At 36.9% G+C, this 20,348-nt stretch overlaps 1 protein-coding gene across 1 annotated transcript in view; it reads right to left on the bottom strand.

The window, feature by feature from the left end:
* Positions 1-20,348, bottom strand: part of arfgef1 (ADP-ribosylation factor guanine nucleotide-exchange factor 1 (brefeldin A-inhibited)) — a 52,902-nt gene that overhangs the window by 31,726 nt on the left and 828 nt on the right. The window contains exons 2-3 of the mRNA XM_044105528.1: positions 4,154-4,184; positions 332-488 (exon numbers count right to left, since the gene is read on the bottom strand). Of these exons, the coding sequence (XP_043961463.1) occupies positions 332-488; positions 4,154-4,184 (188 nt within the window). The remainder of the gene's footprint in view (positions 1-331; positions 489-4,153; positions 4,185-20,348) is intronic.

Here is a 20,348-nt window from a genome sequence, read left to right as displayed (position 1 = left end):
ATTAAGGCCTCATCCAAAGGTAGCTATTAAAATCCCAGGTAACAAACCTTATTGGTCCTTCAGTTGGTTCTAACTCTTTATTTCTTTCCAATTCAGGAACTCCAATGGCATGTTTGAGTCCATTTCAAGACATAAACCTTCTGTCTGTTTTACTTGTCGGAAAGATTAATCCTATGCTATCCATTGCAAGACTCTGTGTGAAACATCAAGGCTTTATTTTGCAACCAATTCAAGCAAACACAAAAGACAAAAACCCAATTGGGGATTTTTATCTTTTTCCGAGTGAAAACCTCGATAACCATGATGGCTTAGAGGACCTCCTAGCACTGACCTGTAAACAGTCGAGTGAGGTGATGACGATGCGAGGACATTTGGATTGACATGCTAGCTCGAATGGCAAGAAGTACTTGTCGGCCTCGATGAAGTTTGTTTTGGATTTGATGGGCGGTAACGTGCTGGAGCCAGATTTGCCGTCTCCACTTGGTGGACTAGGAGACGAAAGAAAAGAGTAAATACAAGGGGGAAAAAAAAAAAAACACAAATCACTCAGTTCAATCTGTCAACTTGAGACAAGAAGAAGGGTTCAAAATCAGTCTGACACACTCGCACTTCTCTTGACATCCACGCATGGCTAACAGAGCATGAAAAATTAAGTGCCAGGGATGTTATGTTTCACCATACAGACGAACTGCTTCCTGTTTCAAAGCAGGAGCAGTATGTCAAGCATGGCCTTTTGGTAATTTGGATTTAGATTGATACCATGTGTTTATGATGCCAAATATTTTGCTTCTGAAATTTCAAGGAGCAGCAACACAGATAAAGACGAGGGCTGCTGGTTTCCCAGACACTGCTGCCACACCCACTGCACAAGCTGGAGTAAGAGGAAAAGCAGGCAACGTGTGAGCACTACAGAGGGAGGCTGGGATGGAGGCAGACTGATAAAAAAGGGAGGAGGTTGCATTGTTTATGTCTTGGCAATGAAAAGAGGTGACTTCAGCCCGATTCAGAGGGACGACCTCACCAAGTGCAGCAGGGCACAATCATGGGGGGCAGAAAAACACGAGGGGAGAAAAGGCATCGAGCATGAGAGCAGGATGAAATTACAATAGGAAAGATTCAGAGTGGAGAATGAACTAGAAAGCTGTGGAAAGAGGAGAAGCTGGACAGTTTAACAGCCAACGAGGCAGAGGACAAAAGGGAGTTTACACACACTTTCTTTCTTTCATTTTAAAAGTATCAATATATATTATCAGTTTTAATAGTTACCTGTAAGAGGGGAATGGATTGATTAGAGGCAAAAAGTGGGTGATATGTCGATGGGCTGCCGCAAAAGATCCTCTATGAGTGACAGTCTGTGTAATGCAGTTCTTCTCAGCACTAAAAGATGTTATGGTTTCTGGATCTTTGGAGTCAATAGTACAACAATCAATGTATCTGATGTTTTTCAATTATCCCCCTTAGATGTCAGGGTGTTTCTGTACATGTCCAACATATAGTACATCTATATGTGTTAGCTGCGCATAGCTGCTAACACCACAGCTATCAAGACCTTAAAAGGTTCACAGTCTGCATCAATGATACATCCTATTGATTAATACTTTTCCTCGCTGTGGCTTGGTGAATATTTTGCCATCTTCAGATAAAACTGATGTTCAAGTTTCAATTCTTTGTGCCAGCCTAAGATGCCTGGCTGCTGACTGTGCATTTTCCTTTGCTTACCCAGCTTATTTTAAGTGAATAAATGCTAGAAATCCTTTCAGTTTGGGACTTATAGAGTCACTAGAGAGAAAATATTAAATAAACTTCAATTGTGACTCTAGCAATCTGATATCAATATACAAAGTTACAGACTTATTGCCAAAATAACTCATGGTTGTTTAAATCCAACATAATTTTGATAACATTTTCAGTCTATATCACCTCACCCTAGTATTGGTATGCATCATCTCCAATTTTCCTGGAAGAAAGAGATGTAGAAAAACAGCTGTTTTTATAATGTGAAGCAGCTGTTTTAATGTCAAACAGCTGCTACTTTCCCCACAAAATAATTTCCTTAATTCCAATATTATTTGCATTTTAGTTTATTCGATGTGTTTTTATAGATTTATTCTAGGTAAATGCAGTCATTGCGACATTTGAAAGCGTTTCAGTCCGTCTTACTTTGACATTTGCGGTTTCTGATTGTTCGTTTTATTTTTCTTCATATTCTTTGAGAAAAGTGCTGTATAAACTTTACTCTTATTAATCTTACCCCTACATTGCATGGAGAAACAGATTTTAAGTGTCTGTAAACAGCAATCTGCTTCATAAACATACAGTGAGTAATTTAATTCCGCATCGAAGTAAAAAAAAAGTCAGGCTCTCTTTGTGATTTCTTTCAAGCAGCTGTGATCAGTGGTCTGGCTCCTGCTAAGCGGGCTGCAGGTTGTCCACATTCAGGTCAGGGCAGCTGTTTGGCGAGAATATTTATACGTTGAGAAGCTTTCTATAAAGAGAGCAGTAAGACCAGACAAACTTTACTCTGGCTTTCCAGTAACAGAGATCTATAATCCCATTTAAGAGCACCAACACTGGAAGTGTTTACTTTTTGGACTGAAAACCATCGTTGCATCATCTGGTTTCACTATAGACAGGTAAAAAATACTTCAATTTGGGGGAAAAAAATAAAATAAAATAAAAAGATAACTCATGTATTGAAAACTCAAGGGTGAGTTTCAGTGCTTTCTTATTGCCAAAATATTTTTCTTAAAACCAGGCGAGTTATTTTTTTCTGTCAAAAACAAGAACAGTCATGCATGCTATTAGCAAAAAGGCCCAGGCTGGGAAACCGGTGGACTGCAAGTTAGCCAGACAAATTAACCAGCTAATATTAGCTTGTTGTACTTGTTTCCCGCAATGAAGAGCAGAATAGAAATAATAATCTACACTAAGCACTTGAAAAATTTCATTAAATTCAGTAGCTCCTCATTCTAAATTTCGTCCTAAACTATATAAGGTATTATTACATTTTTAACTATAATAATTTTGCAGGACTGGGTACAATTATTGCTTTTGCTTTTCATTCATATTACATATTTTAGTTTTACATTTTTGTGTAAAGACAGTTATATTATGAAAAACATTATATTTTTACTTTTATTTGCAACCAATAACTTGTATTAATTGACACTTTTTTCAACTGAAATGGGAAGATTGAGGATATTAAACAAATGAAATTTTATTCTGTACCCAACACTTCCTTATGGAAGGTCTGAGATATGATGGTGATGTTTTGAACCATTAAATGAAAAATTCAATAGAAGGAAACAGTGTGGTAAAAACAGTGCACAAGCAAAAGCAATAACAGAAACTTTATTTTGATTTTTATCCCAAATAATCAATAATTTATAGAAATAACTATGTAATTCATCATCCTGTGTGTACCGAAATTATATAAGTTTTCCTTTCTAAATTGTATTACTTTGAATTAACTTGATTTGATATTCTAATGTTTCTAATATTCTAATTGTTTAGATCCAATTCTATTCAGAAAAAAAATACACTTGAACCAGCTGGACTGAGGCCAGAAGCAGCAGCTTTTCTGCAAACAGGGTGAGGCCCTCCACATGTTTATTTCATCCAACTTTAACTGTGAAAATTTGGTGAAACCAGGAGGATTAGTGAATGACACAGAGCGTATTGGGGACAAAATCAAGGGAGAGATAGTGTGTCAGAAGGGGAAAAAAAATTAAAGGTTGGGGAAAAAAAACTTGGCAGGCAGAGCAGAAGATGTGGGGGCTACAATACATTCCAGGGTCGATGTTACTTAGCAATTCCTTTCAGGAGCAAAGCACAAATAAATACAGGCCAAAAAAAATCCCATCAGCAACAGGCAGGGGTTTATAAAGAAAACTAATAATGACCAAAGAAAGGGGTTATTGGGAAAAAAGCCCAGAGAAAATAACCAAATCAGTGGGGGCAGAGCAACAAATGCCTGGTCACACACACACACACACACACACATGGTTGTTTACACACCACACATAATTTTGATAACATTTTCAGTCTATATCACATGAAGAAGAGCAACAAAGAGGCCTGCAAATGAGCCATGAATGCAGCACCTAATCAAGCACAAATAAACATAAAATCCATCAAATGACCAATGGCTTACCTTAATTTCTCTGATTCTTCCTTAATTTCCTCTGAAAGAGAAGAAAAGAAAAGGTAGAACTTGATCATTTTGCAACATTTAACTAAAAGGTAGCTTTTTTTGTAAAACAGAAACTTCCTCTGAGGTAAAACCATGGAAAAACCACATTGTGATGCACACATTAAAGTTAGTAAACGCCATTTAGCTGACAAGATGTCTCATTTGCAACACCACGACAGGCGGAACCCATTCTCCCCCCAGAACCTTGATAATATATCGCCTCAGTAGCTGCACAGTGCCAAAAATACAATCAATATTCACTCTGCATCATGTCTGAGAGATGTGTTTATTTCACAGATCTTCAGGCAGCAAAGCAATTGAATGAAGTCACTGAAAACTGTGAAAACAGATTTAAAAGAGCAGAAAGCCACACAAGGGGAAGGATGAGAGAGAGGGAAAGAGACAAAAATAGAAAGCTGATTGGTACTAGACATTAAAGGGGCCTTCGGCAATGTAGTGTTTAAAAGCACAGATACAATTGGCTGCGTTCTCACAGAATTGCACCTGCCTGTGATTGCTGGGAAAACCTCGGTCACAATTATTTCACTGCTGCAAGGCTAAGAGTCTTTTCAGAGGACTCCATTTAGGGACAATATTTTAGCTTTTAACACCTTGTGGAAATAAATTAAAGCTGGTTTCAAACATTTTTTACAGCAATTAACTTTGTGTTTGTGGGTCAGCCACAAATAGAAGAGGTTGGGATCTGGAGCTGTGCCAAATTCATTACATACAGTCACAACATGGGCCAAGACATGGACTGGATCAGACAGACTTTTGGGTCTGATTTCTCCATTTTTTGTTTTGCATTGTCAAGTATGTTCCCTACAATATCCAAAATAATATAAATTAAATCAGTATAGTGACTAAATAATCCACCTGAATCTCAGATTGTGATCTAGGGATAAAATTTCATAAGAAATGTATTCGTATTCATGAGTAAGCAGTGATTCAAAAAGTCAGAATATTTGTGCAGATGAAGTTCTTAAAGGAGGCCTTCACCTTTAAGAAAATCTGTCCAAATGCTTTTCTATGACTCATTCTCTTATGGAGGCGATAAATAATGAAACTGATAAATGTATATTTATGGGATTTAAACCATTTGACTGATCAATCTGAAAATATTCTACCCTGAACATTTACTGCTGCTGAAGTAAAAGGAAGCACTGGAACCAAAACGAATGACTTCCTCTACAGCTGACAGACTAATCAAGTCAGTGTTTACGAGGCTTAATGGAGACAAACAAGTACAGAGAGATGAGAGATACAAAATGTGCAGATGAAGAGATTTAAAAGCGGATGTGCTAAATCCTAACAGAAACAACAAAAGCAACCGTTTTTTCATAATGTTCTTTCCTGTTCAACATTTGCTCAGGCTAAATATACAGATGAAGCCAGAAGGGTCAGGTAAAACAGGCTCAAGGTACCCGCAGCATTTGATTGTCCAGTGGTCTAAAAAGGTGATGAAGCATGGAGTGAAACTAAAATACATGCCAAGTTACAATCATGAGTAAAAAAAAAAAAAAAAAAAAGATTATAGCTGTTTTTTTGACCCTCAAGACTTGTTTGCTTATTTTCTTTTAATTTGTTCACTTCAGAGTTTCAAGTACTGCATGTAACATTGATTTTAGATGGACTTTTGCATATGCGTCTTGTAAAATAAACATGTTTCCATTACATCTTACTACTATTGATGTGAAGAGTGGAAATATTGAAAAGCAAAGTTCATCCTACAAGTCGTAACTGGGGGTAGATGGAGTTGCTCCCTGTGGAAAATAAGAAATTTCCGTTCATTTTTCCGATGTTGTGTCGATGCACTTTTATGGATACAGGTACAAGTGCACACACAGTATCCAACAGACACCTGATGCCATCTTTCTTACTTAGGTTGAGTGCCACTTCAACAGAAAACCTTTAAGAGCTCCATGAGGAATGAGTAAAGCCATTAAACCTTGAATCTTCTCATTAGTTTGTTTCTTTCCCATTTCACCCTGACTTTGACCAAGATTCCAACATTAGATGATGGTGATACATTAAATGAGTGCAAAAGTCAGCAGGGCAAGCGCCCTTTTACTAGGGAGTAATTTTAGGCTTACCCTCGATCATCGGGGGCAACTACATGTGGAGCGCTCCTTTTCCTGAGCTGCACTTCAACTTTGAGAGACAGGACTTGTATTAAGCAGCAGTATCCACGCAATCCTCACTGACCACAGTTAATCCGGACACTTCAGCGTGAGCCCATAGGCCTTTAGGTTGTCATCTAAATACAGCACTAAAGCTGCCTCATGCTGTCTCCACTCTGTTGTTTAGTGAATGCAATTTCCAACCGAGGGAAGAGTAGTGAAGGGGGAGAAAAGAAGAGATGGTAATTGCCGGCGAAACTAGAAAATGATCACATATTTCAGTCCAGCCTTGAGTATTAACAGTCCGCCGATGGGAAAAGAAAACGCTTCCTGAATTTCAGAAATGAGTCATTTCAATCAGCAAGACTGGCATGGAAACCTTTTCCACTTCTAGCCACATATATAACTGAATCTGTTTATTATAACATAACCACAGTGGCAGATGTATTATAGCCAACATACCGGCAAGCTTCCCTCAAACAAAGTCTGATATACGAGCCTGAGATCTCAGGGGGGTTGGTGAAAAATACATGAGATGATCTGCACCTCAGCTTGGACAAAATATCCAATTGCCAGGATTACAGAGGACAGCTGTAATATAACATTTAACTGGAAGAAAAGGAATGAAAAACGCAAGATAAGAAGATTATCAGTTGCATGCCTTTGTTAAGATGAGAAAAACCCTATTAGACGACTAACAATACTGTGTAATAAAGGCACGACAACCTCCAAGCTTAAACAGACAACTGGGATGCGAGAATAGCGCCTTGATATCTCACACAGAGAGGGGAAAAAAACAGCAACATCACACTCTTCCTCTCAACCTGATGGGTTTCTTACCCTGCCCTGTCTAATATTTGTTTCAATAGGGACTTATGAATGATCCCCCTTAACCATGCTTACTGTGAGCTACAAACAAAAGCTGATCAGGGTCTTAGACATCAGCAGCACAAACGCACAGTCAGCCTCTTGGAATGCAAATACACACCTGTAATAGATAAAGGTGATGAATTGGCAGTAAAATTGAGCCAAAGGTTAGAAGCTGGATTGAAGGAGAATCAGTGGTTAAACTCTAAAGGCAAACATTGGTTAAGACTAGTATATGAACTTCTGCTCCTGGATTCACATTTTAAACCATTCATACTTACTTGCTTGTTTGTGCCAGTGAGTATATGCAAACAAGATTTGAAGAAATGGTGGGCATTAATATTCATGGAGTCTTCCTCAAACAAGTAAACACTCTTCTAAAACACACAGCGCAAGGCAAGTATTTTGTTACGTTACAGCCATAAATTTCCATTCATTTAAAATTTTTTGAAGAAAGGGCAAAACAATGTTACATTTAAAAGAAATCGTCCTGTCTGTCTCAAGCTAAAGGCTAATACACAGACTGCTGGGCTTTAGTGTTTTATTGGTGAGCAACAGATAAGGGCTGAACGACTTCAGAAAATATGCAATTCTCAAAGCGTTGTTGAAAATTGTTCTGTCCATTCTGATCAGTTTACATTTTTTAGACTCTTTGTTCACCGTACAAAAGTGGTAAAGAAAGCCCCTCGTTGTTAGCTTTAGCATCTCAGTCACTAGAGATCTACAGCAGGTACGGGCAAATATGGCACTGATATGCAGAGCGAGAATGCATACTTGGAATATTGCAAACATCCAAATGTTGGATCCTAATATTTCTTTGCGTGCAATGATATTACAGCAAAAAATATGCTTTATTATATTGAGTGGCTATAAAATAGCCCAAAACTGCAGTTTTAAATTGTGGATTGGAAGCTAAATAGTATGTTCTTCCAAAACCCTGAAACGTGTAGAATGCATTTATATTCAACCACGTTACCCCTAAATAAAGCCCAATGCAACTATATAAATTTTATGCTTTTATATAAGAAGGCATCATCTTCTTATATAAAGATGCTGATGCCCTGATGAGATGAGACTCAAATTGAACTTTTTGGAAGATGTGCAAAACGTGTGCTCAAAAAACGACAATGCACAACAGCCTCAACCTGGCAAACTGGTAAGAGTTAACGGGAGCCGATCCTGGAAGAAAATGTAACAGAGACCGGAAAACGTGAGGCTCTTGTGGAGTTTTCAAGTTTGATGAGACAAGACGTTAAATACACAGCCAGAATTTTGAATACAAAATTCAATCATTTGAATTTTTCTCTTACGCAACCCACTTCCTCCATTATTTTTTTAATTATTATTATTATTATTATTATTATTATAATAGTCACAGTTCTGATTACTGTTAAATACACAGCCAGAGCTACAATACTGTGGTTTAGATAAATGTTTTTTTTTCTTTTGATCTTTTACATAAAATTTCAATAAAACTGAAGTTCCAGAAGTTTCTAGTTGCAAATATGACAATGTGAAAAGGTTCCACAGTTATTAATACTTCTGCGAAGAATTGTAAGAGTACATCATTTGTACAAATGGTTTTGGTTACACCTTTAGTTAAGCAACACCACTTCCAATACAAGAAGAAAGGCAAGATAGCTTTCATCATGTATCACATCAAAGTGCTCAGTGTCCTGCTGCAGCCAAGAGCAGTTTAAAGACTTACTCTGGTCTCCCTGCTCCTAAGCCCCACCCTGCAGGAGCGCTGTGACAAAGCATTCTTCAGCCCTCAGCAGCAGCAGCAAAGAAACCTGCAGGGAGTATCTGCCATGGCTACAACTTCACACAACCACTGACGCTTGACTTACTGGTCCTAGACACTCCTCAGGTATGCTTGGGTTCGTGGAATGTGTGGTGCAACGTCAGATTAATCAAATGTAATCTCGTCTGTCATTTCAGATGACTGCATGCAGCATCCAGGTTCTGTTTGTATAAAACAGATGGAAATGGAAGCTTTTAACTTGAATTGGTTTGTGAAGTTTGGAGCCAAGGTGTGAGGTTTTAAAAACTGTTCCAAGACTAATGATATTCAATTGCTGGTGAATGGAGATGTCAGCAGGTGGTGCGAAATGAAAAAGTGAAGAAACACAAAGTTACAAGTAGCTCACTGACTTATCCTGTTTGAAATAAAGAACTGAACCAGGAGCTGGCTCAGCTTGATATCATGCAAATTTAAAGTTCATCATCGTTTCTCCTGTAAACAAATCTACAGCTATGACCCTAAACTGTTAACAAATCTAAAAGGTCTTAGATGTTCTTCCTGGTTTAATAGCTATGAAAAACACTTTTGAAGATGCTAATAATTATATTTTAAAGCTACACATTTTACTGCAGACACAAGCAGAAGGCTGTGAATATTTCAGCCAACAAACAGCACCACACGTTAGACGTGCCTGTACCAAGACTTTACAACTACACAGCAAAAAATTTTCAAAGAGGATTTTATCTTTATTTGCAAAACAAAACAACAAGAATAGCTCCCTGTGGCTAACACAGAGTAAGTTAATGTTTAACTGGACATTTGGGGTTCTCAGACTGGTCTGGTTTGTCTTTACTTGTTACCATCTTATCAAATATTTTGATCAATGGGCATTGTAGCTTAGAGTCTGTTCATACGACAGGTCAGCCAGAATAACAATAGCTGAAGTGAGAAAAATAATCTCAGTCTTAAAAAATAAAACTCTTAAAGAAAAGCTTCACTTGTCTGCACCAATCATATAGATTATTCTAAAATGTTAGAATACCTTTAGAGGTACACTTTTTAAAAAATTTTGTTTTCTTTAATTGAAAACATATGTTTATTGAAAAAAGTATATATATATTTATGAAAACCAACTCAAAATTTTCATTGCCTGAAAATATGTAAATTCAGCAAGATGATCTAGGTTCAGAGACAGAGGTCTATTAATAAAACCTGACTGCAAAGAATAGCATCATCTCTCACTTATTCTTTTATAAAGCCAATTATAGCTCACTGACTTATCTTCTAAACACTTCATCTTGAGGTAAGCCTCTAGATGTTGAAGACAATAAATAATATTTGTTTAGATTATTTAGATTAGAAGTGGAGGTGGGGTTTGATCACCAACTAAGCACGTGGCTACAGATTTTTTTTTTGCATTTAGCATTACATTCAGAGGGAAAGCATTAAAAGCGATGTATACTTTAAAGACAAAATCAAACTTATTTCAACATATTTTAGACCCATGTAAATGTGTTTTTAATACAGCAGCATACATGGCAAGATAGGAGACATTGTGACAGCAGCTTTACAATTAGAACAAGAAGCAGTTTCTAAAACCAGAATAGAGCTAAATAAATGTTTCTCATAGGAGTAGTTTGTGGCTCTGAGCATGTACTTGCACAGATTTTCAACCATTTGAAACAGGAAATTAAGTCCTTCTTAACAATTTTGACACCTTCCTATGAAGCAAAGGTGAGTGGACAAATTTCTACATTTTCATCCTGGAACAAATGTCAAAAGCTCTCCTGCCTGTCAGTAATTATTATTTTTTTTAAAAAGAACATTGGCAATATGTTTTGTATCAATGGTGGGCATTCAAGTCACAGTTCAAGGCTACCCTCATTCCATAAAACTGCTGTAAACTCAAGACGAATCAGATTTTTTTTTACATTTCTGAATATGATTTTTGATCCACAATTTATAAAACTCACTGAAGGTTGTTAGCTGAGATTACAAGACATTCATTACAAGGACTCAGGGAATCAAGGTTAGGTACACCTGGTTTAGCTTTAGAATAAATTAACTGAATCATTAAATTCCAAAAGCCCCAGATTTGACATTGAGAATGTAAGTGGAACACTTTTATTCTGCTTTATGATTAGAAAACTAAGACAATAAGGGACCTTAAAAATTTGGTAAGAACCATAACAGTGTGTGCAGCATGTACAGCCGTGCAATGACAAGCCACACTCACCAGGACATAGAGTCTTGCTGCCTTTAGTTGTTGGGTGAACACTAACTCAGTAACCAGATGTTGTGACAACAACATATCCATCACACTGCATCACTGCCACAATGCACATACTGCAAGAGCACAAATACAAGAAGCTCTCCCGAGAGCTTTACCATTTCATCATTTACGATACAACTGAGGATGCATGGGGATGTTTAGCTGGCAGGAGGCAGCCAGATAAACAGACTCCTCCCTGGAGATGCTGTTCAACACATAACAGCTCGCAGAGAGAGGACGACGAGTTCAGACAGAGTGAGGACAGTAAAAAAAAAAAAAAAAGAACTTGGTTATGTACCTGTCCTATTACTTTGATCTTTACTCATGAGGAAAACAAGTCTGCCTTCCCATATTTCAAAACATGCAGCCAAGTGTCTTGCTTGGTCAAAGTATAGTCAGTTTTGTATACAATATTGTTTATCGTTTCAAACAGAAATGCTACAAAAGGAAAAAAAAAAAAAGTATATTTCCATTTATGGCACATAATGTGGTCAATACTTTGTTGAGGCTACTTCCATGAAGTAATGCATCAACATGAAGCTTGCATGGTATGCAAGCTTCCTGTGGCTCCGCTGAGGTTTTGAGGAACAATTTGCAGCGTTAAATTTAATGCCCAAGGTGTTTATATAGCTTTTCAATGAGGCTTTGGTAAGTGGAGTTTCCTGGCTAATGAAGTACACCGATACCAGAGTCAAAGTAGGTATCGGTTGTTATAACAGTGCGAGAAGGTGCCAAAGTCCTGCTGGAAAATTAATTTAACATCTCCATTAAGCTTGTCAGTAGATGGTGGATGGTTGTGCCAACTTTGGACTTACTAAAACTCAAACTTCACACTGAACCTCAAGAAGAAACTTGGATTTACAATCCTCTCAAAGCTGCAGCTATCCCTGATGTTTGTACGTCTTCCTTACATCAGAAAGATAGTCAAGCGAAAGACAACAATTGTAAAGGGGGCAAAATAAGTAATAAGGACCGAGTTTTTTCTCAATTATATCTTGAATATAAAATTTCTACTAGATATCAGCGACAACCCAAGTAATTCACTAAAGAGAAATCAAACAAATTATTATTTTTTTTAAATCAAAACATAGGTAAAAAAGCAAATGTTAACATTGAACATTTGAAGACATGGATGTAAAAAAGTTGTAGAAAGTCCAGAAACAAGCTGAAATCTGTCAGTGTTAAGAAAGCTTTCCTGCTGCCGTGTCTAAATTAAGCTTTTAGCATATAAGGCGGTTTCCCATTTCCAAAGTATTGTTGTGGTACAACTGATGTAAACCAGCGCTTCTCAATTCCAGTCCTCAGGCCCCCCTGCTCTGCATGTTTTAGATGTACCTCTACTCCAGAGCAGCTGATTCAAATGATTGCATGACCATCAAGTGCTGCAGAAGCCTGTTAATCACCCACATATTCAATCCAGGTATGTAGCAGAAGGGAAACACCTAAAACATGCAGGGCCGGGGGGCGTGAGGACCGGAATTGAGAAACACTGGTGTTAACAAAGAGAGCTTCACAAAAAAGCCTTCCTGTTGAAAACAAGCCAACAGTAGCGGTTACAGCTAAGTATGCAAGATACATTGGCACCAACATCGCCACCGATCAATATTAATCGTTTTTTGACATATCAGTGTCAATTCAAAAAATAAATCTGGGCTGATATAAACCAATATTTATTTTCATCTTGTTACACATTGGCATGTTCAATACATATTTTACAAGCTGTCAATGTGACATGAATAACTAACAAAATTATATTCTTAAGAGTCAAAAAGCAAAGATTTATTTCATTTACATAAACTTAAAGTTGTTTTCATCAGCCAAGAGCTTTTGAAAACATTTAACCACGATGTACACAGCTACTCTAATAAAGACCACACCGAGCCTCTTCATTTAGCTTTTCTGAAGAAGCAGTCCAGGGTGTATACACCTCCACTCTCTAACATATAAATATACAGCAGCTGCAATTATAGAGAGCTTGATTAAAATCCGACCCGAGACTTTTCCATTGTCCGGGATGAAAGGAAAGGTTGCACAACTCTAATTAAATTTGGTGTGGAAGAAGGAAGCTGTGTCAAAAGGTTGTCCGCGCTGACTAATCGCTTGTGCACTAGTGTGTGTGTGTGTATCTGAATCTTTGTGTGTGTGTCCCACCAATCCACCACCCTCACTCACACTTGTATAAGCCTCCATCTAATCACTAGTCTCACTCCTGTGGCTGCATCAAGGCTTTCATTTTGAAGCCAAAAAGTCCCAAAGCACTTCGCCTCCACATGGCCTTGATTACTCAGCTGTTGGTTTTGTTACTGAAATCAATTCAGTTTAATGATTTCATTCTGGTCAAATAATTTAGCCCTTTCTGCTCAAATGTTACGACCTACCCTTTCAGCCCTGTGAAAGAGAGCACTTGCTGCACCAGCTGGAGACAAATAGTCAATGAAAGGAAAATAAAAATAGTGTTTGTTGATAAATACGCCCTCCTCGACTTCAGCCAAAATAACCTTGTTTAATCTAACAGCTCCCAAACTCCCATCATTTGGGTCATCTCTGGTAAGACAAATATTTACATACACAAAATTTACATAGACTGTATAGAAAGATGCAAATCTATCTTCTCTTGTCTGACAATAAATCATGTTAACTTTCTTTTTTATTCCAATTAGGATTAAGATATGTTCTATCTGACAAATGGCAGCATATAAATTGCATTTCCTTCTCAGAATAGTTTGCTGGAATTCCATCCCATTACTCCTGACAGAATTGATGTAACTGGGACAGGTCTGATTTCTTGCAGACTTTTAAGCTCTGCCCACAACGTTTCTATCAGAAACTGTCTGTTTGGAAGAACCATTATGTTACCATAATCTTTGTGTGTGTGTGTGTGCTTTGCACGTGAGGTCAGCCAATAGCATTTCAAGTAATGCTGCACCATATTTCAGCATTTTCTTTAAAATATTATATTACAAAAAAAAAAAAAAGAAAGAAATCCGTGAATAGATGGGATTTACCAGAATAATTTGGGGTCACGTACCACAGAAAAATCTGTTAAAGGGGCAAATCAACAGAAAATACTGAACTGTGAATAGATGGAGTCCACTGTATTCATATCACAAAGAAAAATGCTCAGAATGCAATAATTGTTTCCAAGTATTTATCAAAAGTGATATAGTCATTATAATCTCTATCAATATTATCAACAGAGTATGAATCTACTGGCCAGAGGTTGAAATGTGCAAATTTTCCCTTGACCTGCTCAGATTTGTACTGAAATGTACTAAAAAATATATCAAATACATCAAAAATTTATTCCAACTCTTAAAAAATCCATATACAGTGTCATTAGGGAAAAAACAACAATAAAAACTTAATTGTAGGAATCAGCATGTCAGACTTCTAAGGAAACTACAAATCAATATTAACCAGAAAAAGTTTTATCAGTACATCTCTAATAAACAAAAAAGAAATAATAAAAAAAACAGGTTAGAATGAGATCTCTCCATTGTTAATTTCTTATGTTCTTTAAGTGATGTGAACTGCACATAACTTACTTAAGCTATGAAACAGCTCCTTTAACACTTGAATCTCACAGCAGTCTAGCAATAAAAAGCAACATAAAAATGTCACTAAAGATGATATTTTTCTCCTTTAAACAATTCCTACCAGCTTCTTGCAAACCTCCCTTCCTGTCAGGAATAAGATGCACATTTAAGTGAGGTTGTTATTGCACAAGTCAGTGAACAATTTTATTCCGTTTGTGCTCAATCGTCCAAGGCTTGTTCCAGACAGCAGCCTGTAATTCCTGCGTTTCCCCTTTTAGAAGGGTTGTGTTTGGTCTTGGGAAAGTCATGGTCAAAAGCTCAATTAACGACGGGATCATTTATTACCCGGTGCTTATCGTGGTTGAACAGACGCCGGCCATAGGGAGGCGAGGAGCTTGCTATCACCATTCTTAACGATCAGAGGTGCATTTGTTGTACTGGCCTCCCTGCCAACTACAAGGATGAGGGTGCAGACAGTGGCCTTGTGTTTAGCAGCTTGCACGCTCTTGCTGAGTTTGTGTTTGTTTACAGCTCTAATTCAAGGTTCTTTTGACTGTGGATAGAGAAATATTTTCCTAAAGAACAGAAATACAGTAGTGCAATGAAAACCTTTGCAGAAATATGAAGGGGGCTTATTTTACCTAACAGAGATCTTACAACATAGTACAATCTAATTTACAAAAGAAGCAACTTATGGTTCATCAAAAAAATGTGTAAAGAATTCTACTTTATTTAGAATTTTATACAAATGATACAAATGAGTGAGAAATGTACCAAATAAAAAGGAAATAACTTTATCATTTTTAGGTAGCTCACCTTTATTTTCTGTCAGTGAATGACTGTTAAAAGGATTTATTCACCACACTATATATCACACTTTTAGTCATTATTTTTTGTCTTTTTCTAAGGTTATGGCTAGAAACTTCTGATGTTTGGTTTTACAAATCTTTGACACATATATTAGACAGGGTTTTTGTTTGCTTTTTAATCCTATCAGCAGGTTTTCAATTATATTAAAAATGTTTTGGCTTCCCAGTGCTTATCTGAGATATTTAAGACAAGAGGGATCTTGCAGAAGATAGTGAGAGGAGCTGAGATAATTGGTTAAATGTTCCAACCCCCAGAAAAGCAAGAGCTGAGGTTTAGAGAAAAAAAATGTATGTTTATCAAAAACAAAATGTTTTACCAAGTCATTTACAAATCTCAAAAAATGTAAAACAAAATGCAGCTATTTAAGACTTATTATATAAAACAGGATATCAAACCTAGCCAAAAATAAATTATCAGAGAGTTATAAACTCACAATTGACCAACAAAAACAGCATCAGTGTATGTAAAAAGCAAAACTACCACAAACAGTGATGTGCCCTTTTCTGCTTCACCTAGATATAATACTGTACACGAGAAGTGACTACTATGTTCAAATTTCATTTATAAACATGTTCAATCATTACTTTTACAATTAGGATTCAAGAGAAATTAAAACTACATGGTAAAGAGTCAACTTCTCCACAACTACACCAGATAGTTGATTATTAGTACGTCAAAAACACTGAACAGTTACTAAACACTTACTAAACACAAAATAAAAAATGCATTGTGATCTATTGGATAAAATAAAAAAGTAAAACAAAGAAATTAGGTTAAACAGAAACTAACAGGGACACTTGTTTCTATATTAAAAGCCCAGCAGTAATGCAATTCTTGTTTCCACTACTTTATTCAAAGACTACCGATGCCTTAGAAGCGGTGTGTCAATCTTTGTTCTCAAGTCTCACTGCTCTGTATTATTTTGATGTCTTCCTGCTCCAACACATCAGCGTTAATTACCTGCTAAGCAGGCCGTCGAGTCTACCAGACGTCTGGTAATGACCCTTCAGTTTAAATCAGGTTTGTTGAAGCAGGTTAGCACTTAAAGTAGAGGACTCTGAAACTGAAGCAGAAGTAAGAAATGCAGTTTTGGAGTAGTTCTCCTGACCTCTCCCAGAAAAAGGAGTTTTTATTGACTTTGCAAATAAAAGTGAAAATGAAAAAAATTACTGGAAGAAATAAGCCAGGAAGGAACTGTACATAAGATAAAACGGATTACAAAGATAACATAAAAATGTTACTGAGCAGCCCATTAGTCAGGGAACTATGCTGGTATGATATTCCAATTTATAAGCCTGATGGTAAGAGCTTGAAAAGAGCAACTTCAATCTAAAGCGTCAACAAAACCTTAGGCATTGCGAAATATGTATGTTCATTTATTGAAATATTTAGTTCCCTAAAGCATTCAAATGAGTGTTTTTGTCAAGTGTATACACAATTTTCCAATTTGTAGGAAAACAGAAACTTATATAAATTGAAAGTTCCCAGACACTCTGATCAGCTTTGAAAGTAAAATAGGACAGTCTGGTATGTCATAGGGCGGAGTAGACAAGTGATGTGATTTGGCTCCATATCCCAGCTTAAATCTCTAAACTCAACTGTAAGCTTAAAGGATTGCACCAACATTCAAATTTCAATTTCTTTTTCAATGAGAAACATACTAGATCCCGTTGGACACCACAGCACAAATATTTTCAAGAGGGTTCTTTCTAGTAAAGAAAAAAAATATGATTAATAATGCCACAATTTTTTTTCTCCTTTGGTAAGGGCAAAAGTAATCAGTAGAAAATTCAGTCCTTTATAAAAGTACATAATTTCACATATCAAACTGGGCGTTTTACATCATTGAGTGGTGGTCAATTTTTAGGATGTTTTTACACTTGATAGTCCAGTAGACTCAATTGGAGTCCAAAACGACAACATTTGTTACAATTCCAGCTGGTGTTGTTTGCATTCACACTTCAGTGTGTCAAACGAACTAAACCCTTATAAAAGCCTTTTTACCCCATCACTTGTGGTGGCGTTGCACCAAGAACCACTGGCACCATGACACCATTTTATCATCCCATCTCAGCCCAGGCATAACCTGGAAGGAAGTACTCTACCTTTCTAGCATGTTCAGCACATCTGATTTATAAATCCAACCCATCCTTTAGAGTTTGAGTGTAGAAGCAGTGGAATCATCCACATCTGTAAACATGTGAAAGCATAATTGTGAAATGACAATGAAGCAAAGTCTGAATCAGCTTTAAAAAAAGAAGGAAAAAAAAAAAGAAGTGATGAACAAATACAGCCATGGGGCCTTTGATATTTTGAGTTAACTGTCACAGTCTTACTCCATTTCTGTTCTCTCCTATCAGACCGTTCTGTGCTGAGGAGCCGGCTGACTGATCCGAAGATAAAAGGACCTCCCGTTACTGCTGCAGCTCGGAGAGTGTGAGAAACAAAGATAATATACTCCTTGTGAAATGGTGGAGTGACATTTTGATAATCAAGGAGAAAGGTCAGCCTGGGTGCTTGACTGTCTAGCAAAGGTAAAACTTCTCAGATCAATCCCCTTGTTTTGGGAGTAAGAATTATCACACAAAACTCAGTTTTCGCACTGAGGCAATCTCCAACTGGAAGACTTTTAGACAGCAAAGATGAGACTGACAAAGACACGCTCTTTGAAAAATCTCAGGGAACAGGAGCGGATTATGTAAGTCACTCAGTATACTGGGTCACCCAGTTGTTTTTGATGTGCACTATTACTATGCCGCTGCTACACTCGGTGCAGAGCTTCTCATTTTGCACAATCGGAGTGCATCTAAAATGTTTTTTTCTTACTTCCGATAGTTGGATATGCTTTTAATAGACGTTTGCTGCAACAAATGTGCACATTTTGAGAAAAATAGATGCAATAAATGAATATTTCACACAGCACGCAACGAAAATTTGCATAGTAATGTCAATTGTGATGTTTAATCTCAGAAAAGGACTGACAGGTCACAAATCAGACATGCAGCACTATTATTACTATTGCCAATCCTACACTTTGAGCACAAGTTAAACACAAACAACTCTTGTGGACTCTGCCTTTCTTTTTGTAGCTGCATGGACGGTGAGGAGTTGTGATGAATGTATCTTTGTGTGGGTGGGTCGGTGCAGCAAAACAGAGCAAGTCTTAGCTAACATAAATGGAGCATTTAACCTTCCAGGCCATTACAAATCTTTGTGCCTCTGAGCATGAGAATAATGGCAGCACTGTCAGGGCAGGTAGGATGTTTGGTTGCTCCATAACATGGGCGCTTTGTTTCTCTGACAGTGTCATGTTACTACCAAGGCTGAAACCAAAAAAAAAGGGAAGCACTGGCTGCTTCTGCACAGCAGAACAGATACAAAGACTGAGATTTAGGTGTTGGGAAAACTCTAGAATATATGTTATTCCACCTAAAGTGAAAAGGGAAGTATAGTATGGTATTGAAGTAACTGTCACACTATTTGCATATATTTCTCAAAGGTCTTTAAAGAATTTGGAGGCAAAAGGAAGTATCTGGTTTACAATGTTTATCTTAATTTGCAGCTTCCCCCTTTAAAATGTGAAGAGAGATGTGAAAATATGATATGCATTTTGTATTTGGTCAAATCCAAATGTAGAAACAAACTTGAAATAGTAGTCACACAGTTTGAAACCTTTTTACATTTTGTCATGCAGAAAGGCATGTTAAAGAAGTTGATAACTATTAAGTGGGAAAAAAAATTAAAGCATAGAGAGTGGCTGCTTTTGTATTTAACCCGTATGATGACATAAGATAATGGTTATGGTTTGATGTATTGAATTTCATTGTTGAACTTGCTGTGAGCTTATAGTTATCATCTTGCTAGAAGATGTGCCTTAATTCAAACAAATTTTCTTCTGATTTTACCCTGCATTTAGCTCCATCCAGTTTCCTGTTAAATTTTCCTGTATGTTTTCCTATCCCTAATAAAAAATAAAAAAAAACCACATATCATTATTCTGGTAATTGTTATTCCTGGATTTTGAAAACTAATCATTATTTTCCCTCTGTTTTGATCTATCACAAAACATTCCAATCAAATACAAGTCTGTTTTTGCTAGACACTGTACACCAGTAATGAACCATATTGCTAGGACTGATCTTAAACAGATATTTAGATTTTTGTTTTGTTAAAAAAACTTTAAAAACAAATCTACTGATCGCACAAAATCCGTCTTTTATACTCTGCAAATAATCTGTTAAATACACAAGCTAACAAATGAAGCTAGCAAGCAGTTGCTATCGAAACGGAAGTACAAGGAAATCACTTCAAAATAAAAGCGGTACTTACAAATAAACAAACCATTTTTGGTAATTCCAAAAATACATAAACTGTATATACTTTGTGAACATTTATCTCCTGTGTGTCAAACATTGTTACATACAACGAGCTAGTTTGTTCTACCTCTTGTTTTTGGTTTAATTTGTTATTGTGGAAAACACCGGAAATTCAACTATGATTTCACAGACTTGACAGGGTACTGACATAAAAATGGTGCTGCTGTCAACTGAATATTCCTTCACGCTTCTAGCTAATTACACAATACGTAGCAACACATCAGAGACTGGGGAGAGCCCTGGGTAATCAGTGATTAAACTGGTAAATCAATAATAGGTGTACTGAAGGACAAAGACACCTGCTCGCCGTGTTCCAGGAAGAGATGGAAATATCTCACCTTTAGGGACCTAAATACAATTAATGTGTGTTG

This window comes from Gambusia affinis, linkage group LG21 (assembly GCF_019740435.1).
Source record: "Gambusia affinis linkage group LG21, SWU_Gaff_1.0, whole genome shotgun sequence".
Classification (NCBI taxonomy): Eukaryota; Metazoa; Chordata; class Actinopteri; order Cyprinodontiformes; family Poeciliidae; genus Gambusia; species Gambusia affinis.
This window is presented reverse-complemented; position numbering and strand designations above follow the sequence as displayed.